The sequence below is a fragment of the Ursus arctos genome, unplaced genomic scaffold (genome assembly GCF_023065955.2).
Source record: "Ursus arctos isolate Adak ecotype North America unplaced genomic scaffold, UrsArc2.0 scaffold_24, whole genome shotgun sequence".
Lineage (NCBI taxonomy): Eukaryota > Metazoa > Chordata > Mammalia > Carnivora > Ursidae > Ursus > Ursus arctos.
Genome location: NW_026622919.1, coordinates 31,172,041 through 31,182,625, shown reverse-complemented (window position 1 = coordinate 31,182,625; position 10,585 = coordinate 31,172,041). Strand labels below are relative to the sequence as shown.

Genomic DNA, 10,585 nt, shown 5'->3' with positions numbered 1-10,585 from the left:
TGCCGGCATGGCCAGGGTATTCTCCTGAACCTTCCCCTTTCCTGCCCTTTCCCACTCTGGAGTGTCTCGAGTCAGGCGGCAAGAGAGGCTTAGGGGTTAGTGTTAGGGGGGCCCTGGCAGTGCTCCTCTTAAATGTCTGGAGCAAAGCACGGGGCTGAGGTTACGCCCTCCCCAGCCGAACGCAGAAACCAGCTCTTGCCCTCAGCGGTCTTTTATTGGTACAAGCAGAGCTCGCTGCCCGGCCTGCGTGTTCCAGCGGATGGTGGGGCGGCTGGAGCCTGGGGGGGCGTGGGCTGCAGTCGTGGGTGGGGGGTGGGGACAGGCTGGGGAATAGAAAAAGAGGCCGGAGACCATCCAGCTGACTCTTCTTGCCTGGGCCTCAAGACCTCCTTGCACCCAGAGCCGATGCCTGACCTAAGACGTAGGAGGCGCCCAAGGGGGGAGGGTTCACTGCTGCCGGGAGCCCCAGCTGTCACTCCCAGCCACAGAAGCAGCCATGAGCCAGAGCCAGCAAAAGCGGCCGCGGGGGTGGTTGCTCTGGGGAGAAGGCAGCCTCGTGGTCTTCGCCAGGTGCTCTCGTGTCTGAGGCCGGAGGCTTGGGATGGGCTCCTGTGGAAGCAGCGCACATGGGAAGTGAGGAACTTGTTGGGTGTCCAGACACGGAGCCGTGTGAGGTGCTGACGCCTAAGCTGCGTGGTTGGACACCTGACTGCCCCGCAGGGTCCTAGGCCTGGACGGATTAGCTGTCCGTCCAGAAGCCAGCGTGCCGGGAAGCCAATGGGAAGACTCCCCTGCCTCAAGTGGCGAATTTGGCTGTCTCTGCTTCGAGGTCTAAAAGGACGCAGCCGTCTGGTCTGGGAAGGATGTTGGAGGAGGGCCTCCCCTTACCTGTAGAGGCCTCATCTGCGCCGCCAGGCTGACAGGTTCAACCTGGGGATGCGGGTACAGCTCACAAAGCCCTGCGGGTAAGTGTTGGCCCTGAAGATGTCCCTCGACACGGTGGTGATGCCGGTATTGTCACACACAATTCGAGACAAGGAAATCCGGCGCAGGGCCTTGCGTTGTCTCTTGGTGAAAACACCCCGTTTTTCCCACCAGAACCTACCATGTGGAGAGATACAGGTGCAGGTGAGGGAGGAATGAACATAATGAGCACCTGTTGTATGCCAGGTACTTTACATTATTTCATTCAGTTCTCCAGAATTCCTGCAAAATAGTATTATTCCCTATTTATAAACGAAGAAGCAGGTTCAGCGCTCAAGGAAATTGCTCAGTATTAAGTGCACAGTAATTTAAGTGTCCAGGGCTGGATTTGAACCTGGGTAAATGCCAAATCCAAATAGGGAGTCGGGTCTTAAGCCATAAGCTTTATTGGAAAGAAACCAGATTTAGCCCTTTCTGCCCATGTTTTCTGGGACCCACTAGCGGAACAGCGGGGCTGACAAGTCTGTTTTTTGGGTTAAAGGTGCCTGTAGCCCAGGCACCATCCGCCTTGCCTGGCCCATGGTCTCTCTCACTCCGACCAAGCTCTCCACAGAGGAGCGTCCTGGTCTCAGACCCTGCGAACTTGGAAGAAACTATCTAAAAAGGGCACTTTCCCCCTTGCTGAGTCTTGACATGCTAGCGCTTTTCTGCCCTGCCTCTGGGGCTGGTCTTTTTAGGGGAGGGTCCCTTACCTGTCACCATTCCGGGCTCTCCTGAACTGGTTTTCAAAAAGACAAGCCAGAAGAGGCCCCACTCGGGCCCCTGGTAAAAGAGGCTCTGCAATGGCCCCAATCCAGATGTCAATGTTGTCAGGTGTCCCATACAGATTCAGGAACTTCCTTGCCAGACCTGGGTTTTGTAGCACCCGGCTGAGCTGTGCCAGATTCCGGGGCTGGGAGAGGCCACAGAAGCGCCTCCAGGCATTGTACCCTGTAGGGAAAGGGGGTGGAGGCGGTTCAGCCTTACCCTGCTGACTTCCCTTAGCTTCTGCTGCTCCACAGTTTCTCCCGAGAGAGCTCTGTGGTCAGGAAATGTCAGTCAGAACAAGATCCCTGCTGACGGAAAAGGTCAAACCTTCCAATCAAGCCACTGCCCTCTAGTTTTCAAAGCGCGTAGACAAACCATGCTTTGTCTTGGGAGTGTGTCCTGCTGTAACCCCCGATACCACAAGGATATTATTGTTGGCCTCAAGTTCATCAATGAGGTACAAATAAGACCCAGAACATAAAAGACTTCCTCAGGTTTAGAGAAGGAAGGAATGAACAAATACATAGGTGAACAAACCAAGGAATGAAGAGTGTGGTTAAAGTTTACTCAAAAGAGGACCACATGCTGTATGATTCCATTTATGTGAAAGGTCCAGAATAGGCAACTATGTAGAGATAATCAGTGATTGTCAAGGGCTGGGGTGGGGACAGGGAGTGACTGTTATTGTAAGGTTTCTTTTGCGAGTGATGAAAATGTTCTGACATTAGCAATGGTGATCAGTGGACCAAAGGCCTTAACAGACCCCCCCCCCCACCAAAAAGTGACCAATGCCCAACTCTAAATATACGGAAGTCATTGAATCGTATACTTCATATGGGTGAATTAATTTATGATATGCTAATTATATCCCAATAAAGCCATTTGAATTTTTTTTCACCTGCTCAGAAACTCCTAAAGGCCAGCCTTCTGATTTCTCTGCTAGTAGATCCTGCACCAGGCCCAAGCCAGAAGGTGGCGCAGGGACCATCAAGATAGGAGATCGATTTGCCCTGACCTTGAAGAATCTACCTGCCCAATATTGTCCATTGAACAATTCACCATCTTCCAGCTGAGCAAAGGAAATGATGTAATGCTTTACCTCGCTAAGCACTGGTGTGCGAGAGTCTCTTAGGAGCCTCACAGCACCTCCGTGAGGCACTTTGTAGTCTCCATCGTATCCATGGATACTGGCTGAGCTTGAGCAACTGTGACTTTGTTAAGGTCACTCCACCAGTCAGTGGATTTCAGACAAGCTCTTCCAATCCCAAATTCGGTGTTGGACTTTGGAAGGGATTGGAGGAGACTGTCAGAGCTAGTATCCGGACAATATTGCTGGGACAGCTTGGAGGAAAAGTTATGGGGGGGGGGGGGGTGGCACAGAAACGCACTATGTGGCACCTGGGTGGCTGGCAATCTCAGTTATCCAGCAGGGGGCGCCCAAGTGAAAGGAGGAAAGAAACAGGCTCTTCGCGCGCTGTGGTGGGGATTGCCCCCCCTTCCCCGCCCCCCCCCCCCCCCCCCCCCGTTCTACACAGCCGCAGATGAGCCGAGGCAGATGGGGCTTCAGGTTGTATTTAGACAGGAAAGGAGGGGAGAGGGAGAGGGGAGCAAGGCGGTGACCAAAGCCTTCCCCTAACATTATGGCTTGTACAGGGGGAAGAAAGGAGAAATTCTGAACTTGATTCAAATTTTACTACTTCCTAGTTATGTGGCCTTGAGAGAATGACTAGATGTCTCTGAGCTTATTTCCGCATCTATAAAAACAGCTGTGATAGTTGCTTCTCAAGGTCCTTGGCAGAACAAAATGATTAATAGCCATGAAAATTCCTGGCAAAGTGGCTACATTTTCTTCTTTCCTGGGATACATTTTTCTTCTTTCCTGGGATTTTTGTGTGCCCTCAGGAAACAGCCCAGGCCGTCACCAGTTTACTCCACCTGTTCCCGCCTCTTGGGTTCTTTGCCTTTCTGCACTTAGAGGGCCTATTCCTATGTCCCTGGAATTGAGTCTTCCTCCTTGGAACTCGCCAGGGTAGTGGGGACTGGAGCAGTTCTTCCCTGCCCTTTCAATGTACTGTTTTCTCCCCCTGGAAAGCTCTAATCTGCTTTGTCCACTCCCGTGTCCAGGTCCTGGCCGTGCTGGGAACCTACAGCTAGAGGCCCTATGGTGGCGGGCGAAGACGTGGCAGGATGGCCAAAGGGTGGTCCCAGGGAGGCTTGACTGCATCGAGCTCAGCCTCGCATGCTTCTGAACCACAGCACATGGGGTAGACGTTTCCAGCCAGAAAGGCTGCACCAAGGGTCTTCTCTGAAAGCTGCCCCCGCCCCCCGCCAGCAGCACCCCCAGGCCAGGCCCCTCACCTGGGAGGCCGTGGTCCCGGCTGCGCTGCATGTTGAGAGCTGCCAGGTCCAGCCCGATCCTTCTCACTTGCTGGAACAGCCGGTCCCGCAGCTCGTCCACTAGCATGGAGTCCTGACGGTTCAGCTTGGCAGGGGTGGCCATGAGGCCTCGGAGGATGGGGTCGATGCCACCTGGTGGCGGGGAATGTGAGCAGCACAGGTTGGCTCAGCCTCTGGGGAGCCCCTGGGTCATCACGGGACGCCACGCTAGCTCAGCGCTGGACAAGCCAGAGGCTTATATCCTGTCGTGTTTGTATCAGGAAGCAAAGGCCTGGATAGACTTGAGGAGAGCTGGGGCTGGCAAGGAAAGCAGTCACCCCCGCTTCTTAAAGAAGGAGCAGAAGGCAACCTCCCGCTAGGCCCACAAGCCCACAGTCTGACCTGAGGCTCCTCCCTTGGGAAATCCTCTGATCCCTGAGGGCATGGGAGGCGCAGGCCTGAGGGTCTCGGTGCGCCTGCCTTGCAGTGCCCCGGGGAGGTGATCAGCAGTGGCCTGAGCGGCAGCCCGGCCTCCTGGCACTAAGCTTGGCCCCACTCCCGCTCCCATCCGCTTTTAAAGCCTGGTCACCTTCATGCACGACTCGCCAGCTGGCGAAGAAGCTGGTGCTAAGCGGGACACGCGAGTTGGGTGCTGAGGCCCGGTACTGGCTGTCCAAGCGGAACAAGAAGGGCTGGAGCATGGTGTGGCCAAAGCGGAAGGCCAGGGTGAAGACGTTGGCCACACGAGGGTCCACGTTGGAGCAATACCCCCGGTAGGGCCCTAGGGTTCTCCTCGCCCGGGCCTCGCCCAGAACCAGGGGCAGAAAGTCTCGGTAGGTAATGATCTACAAGAGAAGGCAGGAGGAACGTTACCTTAGCGGCCGCCGCCCCCTTCCCTTGCCTTTGGACAAAACCTTTGCTTTCCGAAGGGCTGCTCAGAATACCAATTCTTTATTGCCATCGTGTCAAATGTGGAAATACACATTTCGCTGTTGGCTGATGAAGATCCCAAAGCCCAGAGAACGGGGTGACAAGGAGAGTGTCACACAGCGAGTTAGTGGCAGAGTTTGGGGTACAGGCCAGATCTCAGGTACACTCTCTATCACCCCAATCTAGCTGACTTGAGGCATAGCCCCAAAGAATGTATTAAGGAAAAGGAGCCACTCTCTCAAATGGTGTCTCATGCCACATTGTCTTCTAGGCTCCCTACCTGGACCATGGCCCCCACGATCTTCCGGGCCTCCTGGTACAGCTTGTCTCCAGTCCACTGGGGATTCAGATGCTTCAGCTCTGTAGCCAGCCGGTTGTGCTCCCGCATAAAGAGGGTGTGCATAGCCGCCAGTTTGGGGGTTTCCGATGATCGGGAATCACCTTGACAACCGCAAGTTCAGAGTCACCACAGCCCTTCCCAGAGAAACGACTTTCTGCTAAGGCAGACAGCTCTGGGGACTAGAACGAGGTGGCAGCACTTGGGGCCCCGGGCCGAGCTCCGGGCCCTCACCGGACCTCCATCTCCTCAGCTGTGCTATGAGGCTCCTCATGGACTGCCACCCTCCGCCCCCACACAGTGGGTCAGGAGTGGGAGGCAGCGGGGTCTCTGATCCCTGAGTTACTGAAACAGGGTCAGGCAAGGTGGGAAAGCACAGGGCGGCCAGTCTTGGGCCTAACGATTCTATCCTACAAGTGACCAGGTCCACAGCTGGTGGAGGGACCCAGATGACTCTGGGAACCTTGACTTTGGGACCGCGAGCCCACCTGTCCCGTGAACTGCAGCCAGTTCTCCACCAAGAGCTAGCCCTTTCCCCAGCCGTGGACTTGGGATCCGGCTGCTCATCCCCACGGAGCCCAGGGGAAAGAGAGAGAGGGTCGGGCAGAGCCCGTTCCTGGAGCCGGCGCTTCTCCTGCAGGCCCGGCAGGAAAGCAAACTCCTGAAGGGGGGCCCTACACACAGTCACTTGCTGGCTTTGAACGAAACCCTCTTGCACCAGGTCTTATTTAATCTACGGTTCAGTCCACCGCGGGGGGCTGACCTGCCAGGAAGCAGGGGATGCGCGCTGTGCGGTTGGTGAGGAGGCAGGGGTCGTCACGCAGGGTGTCGAAGGGCAGCAGGGCCCGGCCGTTGTCGCTGAAGCGGGTGTTGACGGCCAGCAGCCCCAGGAAGTTGGTCCGGTTGCGGAGCCGCAGGGCGAGGGAGACCTCGCTGCCGTACACCATGCTGGCGTCCACGAAGGAGGTGAGCGCGTTGAGCTGGTTTCGGACTTTGTTCCTGTTCTGGGGGCATGCGGGTGCCGAGCGGAAGAAGGGGATGCAGTCACGCTGGTTCCTGATGCGGGGGTCATTGGGCGGGATCTGAGGGGGAAGCGGAGCCAGTGACGTGGGGCCCCTCAAGAGCAAGCTCCCTCCTCTGATCATTCAAAACCTCGCTTGAAACTCCCCTCCTCTAGGAAGCCCTCCTCCATGCACCCAGAATCTTGCGGCTCACCAGGTCAATCTGAGCCTCCTTAGCACTTTTTTTTTTTAAGATTTTATTTTATTTATTTATTTGACAGAGAGAGAGAGAGACAGCCAGGGAGAGAGGGAACACAAGCAGGGGGAGTGGGAGAGGAAGAAGCAGGCTCCCAGCATGGGAGCCTGATGTGGGGCTCGATCCCAGAATGCCCGGATCACGCACTGAGCCAAAGGCAGACGCCTAATGACTGAGCCACCCAGGTGCCCCCTTAGCACTTTGTATCATAGAGTCATGGAAGGATCCTCATTTTACAGATGGGGAAACTGAGGCTCAGAGACAGGAAGTGACACCTCGCTAGCAGGAGAGGAAGGATTAAGACCTAATTCTCCTGACATTTGGGCCTGTGCTCCTCTCATTCCATCGAATTCTACAGGCATTTCCTAAGCGCCCTTCTATGCCGGGTGCCCCGGTGACCAACAAAGGTCAACAAAACCCAGCACAGCTTGCAGGAAGCTGGCGCTCAGTGCAAACGGGTACACACATAGAGACTGTAACTCTGAACTGAGGTGCTATTTGCTATGCTTGATTTAACAGCCAAAAGCAAAAGGTGCTCTAGGATAATATGGGACAATCCCCCCGAGGACGTGTCCCTGCCCCGGAACTTGAGGAGTGGGGAAGGCTGCACAAGCAAGGGGCCAGCCACGAGCCCTTCACGTGTCATGCTCCACAAATGTTGCCCTACCTGTTAGGGGTGAATGAATGGGGAGGGTATGCCCACGCGTCCCCCCGCTCTTGCCCCAGAGAGGCTCTGCTCCCTGGAGTCCGTCTTTCCTTCCCTAATGTTCCACACCATGCTTGCCTTTCAGCCTGAAGGATAGCGCCCTGCTCACAACACCATCCCAGGAACTGGTGAGAGCTGCAGGGCCCTTGGACCTCTTCAGGAAGGAGAGAAGGGCAAGAGCTAAGAGTCCCTAAAGGCTCTCAAAAGCAGCAGCCCAGAGGCTTCCCCTGTCAGGATCAGACCTCTGGGTCAAGGCTGGTCTCCACTGCGTCCTCCTCCGTGAAGTCTGCACTAAACGTACTGGCAGACTGCCCCGCCCCCACCCCACCCCGCAAGCACGCACAGAACTAGGGGTCTGTACAGGGACGGGCCCCTTGCCTTTGTCTGATACCCCAGCATCACAGACAGCTCCTTAAGGAGGGTGCTTTAGTCTTACAGACCCCCACCCCCAGCTCTTGGCCTGGGGCCCGGAGGGCTGACTGGGGTACCTTGATGGGGAAGCAGGGGGGCAGCTGGGCGCAGGTCTTCTCGCAGTCCACGCCTGCAGTGAAGGCCACTCTGGCTGGGGACTCAGGGGAGAAGTCCAAGTCGTGGTCAATGAACTGGCCCCACTGCATGAACATAAGGGCCCTGCCCCGGTCGGAGGTCAGCCTCTCACTGGGGAAGCGCACAATCTGGTTCGAGACCGCTCGGACCTGGTGGGGAGAGAGATCAGTGTGGGCATCCTGGGCCATCTCAGCAGATTGCCCCCGCTGGCGTGAACACGGTCTCTCCTCTCCTGCCCTCCCCTCCCCAGCCCTACTTTGTCCCACCCCCTGCTGGCTGTCATGCCTACAAGGATGGCCTCTGGTGCGGCTCCTGAGGATTCCAGGAGTAGAGAAGGGGAGAGGCCAGGCTGGCTGAGACCCCACCAGCTCTTCCAAAGAGGTAAATGGATCGAATCAATAGACCAGTTTATAGACTAATGGGTACCTAGATGACAGAAGTGACCGAGAGATGCATGAACCAGTTGGTAGGGCTGGATAATAAGTATAGAGAGAATTGTATAGATAGATGGAAGAAGAATTAATAAATAGATATTGGTAGAAGAGTAGGTGACTGTCATACTGACATGAACAGACAATTGATAAGCTGATCGATGTGAAATCATTTAGAGCAATAGACACAGGTAGAATAAGACATACAGTTCTTTACATTCAGCTAGACACTTCGATACTAATTCTTTGAGAAAAAGCAATACTATAATGCCTAGCATTCCTAGATCCCATCCTGTGTAGGTGTTTATACTAAGGACCTTATAATTCACACACCAGCAATAGGAGGTGGGTTTTACTGCCATTTTACAGATGAGGAAACTGAGACTCGGCTGTGCGACTTGCTCAGAGTCACCTCGCCGGCCAGCGGCAGAGCCTGGGTGCCCACTGGCTCTGGGCTGTGCTCTTGCTCCCCGTGTTTCGAAGCACCCTCCAGACTCAGCTGCTACTCACAAGAGGGAGGAGGAAACCATTGCGCCTCCTGTTGGGCGTCCAGCCGAAGGGGAGTGACAGCCTGTCCTCGTACTCAGCTGGCAGCCAGCGGGCCAGGGCCTGGTTGGAGGCCCCCAGCCAGGGTCTTCTCCTGCAGCAGTCAGCAGCTCGGGTCAGGAGGAGTTCCGGGCCCAGAGGGGTGGGGTGGGGGAGGGAGGTGCCCTCGGGTCAGGTGCGGCCCCGGGCACCCACCTGTTGTTGCATCTCCCGGTGATGGTTCGATACTTGTTGCTGCACTTCTCCTCCTGGTCCTGGACAGCACAGCCACTGGCCTGGGACAGCAGCCGCAGCTGGGGTTCTGTCAGCACATCTGGGGGTGGGACAGGTGGGCAGGGTCCTGGGTCCAGGGTCCTGGCTCCTTCCTGACCGGGGCCGTTCCATACCTCGCATCCCTCGACCCTCTTCCCTCCCAACAGCCCAGGCTGTCTGCCCTGCCTTCCCAGGTCAGAGCAGGCCCTGGGGCTCGGGGGGGAGCCCAGTACCAGTGACGTTGAAGGAGCTGGAGCCCTGGGATTGCAGCTTCCCCTCCAGCAACTCCAAAGCCACGTGCATGTAATCAGCTGCCCGAACTGCTGTCCTGGTGGCTGCTAGCGGCTGTTTGAAGTAGGACAGGAGGTCCATGGGGCTGGCCAGGCCACTGCGGAGGCGCTCCTTGATGCTGCAAGAGGGGAGCAAGGGCTGGAGAAGGGAAGCAGGGCCCCTCAGCAGAGCCCCCCAGCAGAGCCCCAGCCTGGTGGTGGACGGTCAGGGCAGCGTGAACCAAAAGGGTGGGTGGAAGGGAGGATCTCTACCAGCACGGTGCTGCCCCAAGGTGCCTGGGGTCAGAGTGATGGCTGACATGACCGTGGCTGGAGCCAACCCACCTCATCGACCCTTCCAGACCCACCTCCGCTGAGTCTGATTGTAGGCGGCATCCACCAGCAACTTGGCCTCCGTTATGCAATCCCGAAGGACTGAGGTCTCCACTGCCGCAGGGGGTGCTGTTCAGAGGGAAGGGGACTCAGGGTCCAGGGGAGCCACGGGCTCCCCCCAGACCCAGACCCCTCCCCCTCCATTGCCGTCCTCCTTGGCTGTGCAAAGGTATATTACCGGGGCCAGTGCCCTCACAGGCTGGGGCTAGGATGAGCGTGGAGAGGACCCCTGCCAGGGCCAGGAACAGCTTCATCTCCGCAGTGAGGCCCCCGGCCACAGAGGGGCAAGGGATCGACACCCACGTGCTGCACACAGGTGGGTCCCCTGCGCCCTTCTCACCTGGAGGTGCCCAAGCTGGCCTCTCACCTCCTCTTTTCTGGAAGTAGCTGGGAAGGGACTTTTATATCCTGTCTGAGGGTGAGGGAGGGGAAGTCCAGCCTCCTGAGGTGGGGCCCTGGAACTTCCCTCTCATTTTCAGGGGAGTCATGAGACTGAAGCACCCCACCCACCCTCTTGGCTACTGAGTTCACGGATGTATTTCCCCCCAGGCTCAGGGCAGTGCCTGGAACACAGATATTGCTCGGTGAGTATTTGCTGGAAGATTGAGGAGCAGTGTGCCTCAGAAGAAGACTGGGCCTGGGCCTGCCTCTTACTAGTCGTATAGTCTTGGGCAAGTCACTGTCCCTCTCCAAGCCTCAGTTTCCACATCCCTAAAATGGGACTTGGACCAGATGGTCGGAAAGGCTCCTCTCCTCCCCTGAACTGGGGAGAGACAGGTCTGCCTTACACTTGTATCTTCCCAGATGCCTC

At 56.6% G+C, this 10,585-nt stretch overlaps 1 protein-coding gene across 1 annotated transcript; it reads right to left on the bottom strand.

Annotated features, from left to right (window-relative positions):
• Positions 1-195: 195 nt before the first annotated feature.
• On the bottom strand, positions 196-10,119 carry EPX (eosinophil peroxidase). Its single transcript, XM_026517917.3, has 13 exons — positions 9,953-10,119; positions 9,750-9,843; positions 9,346-9,521; positions 9,056-9,173; positions 8,825-8,954; positions 7,826-8,032; positions 6,138-6,456; positions 5,318-5,478; positions 4,697-4,952; positions 4,090-4,260; positions 1,677-1,914; positions 889-1,101; positions 196-609 (listed from the first exon to the last, which is right to left on the bottom strand). The coding sequence occupies exons 1-12, from the start codon at positions 10,026-10,028 to the stop codon at positions 900-902; spliced, it is 2,148 nt and encodes a 715-aa protein (XP_026373702.1). The 5' UTR covers positions 10,029-10,119; the 3' UTR covers positions 196-609; positions 889-899.
• Between the last annotated feature and the right edge of the window lie 466 nt (positions 10,120-10,585).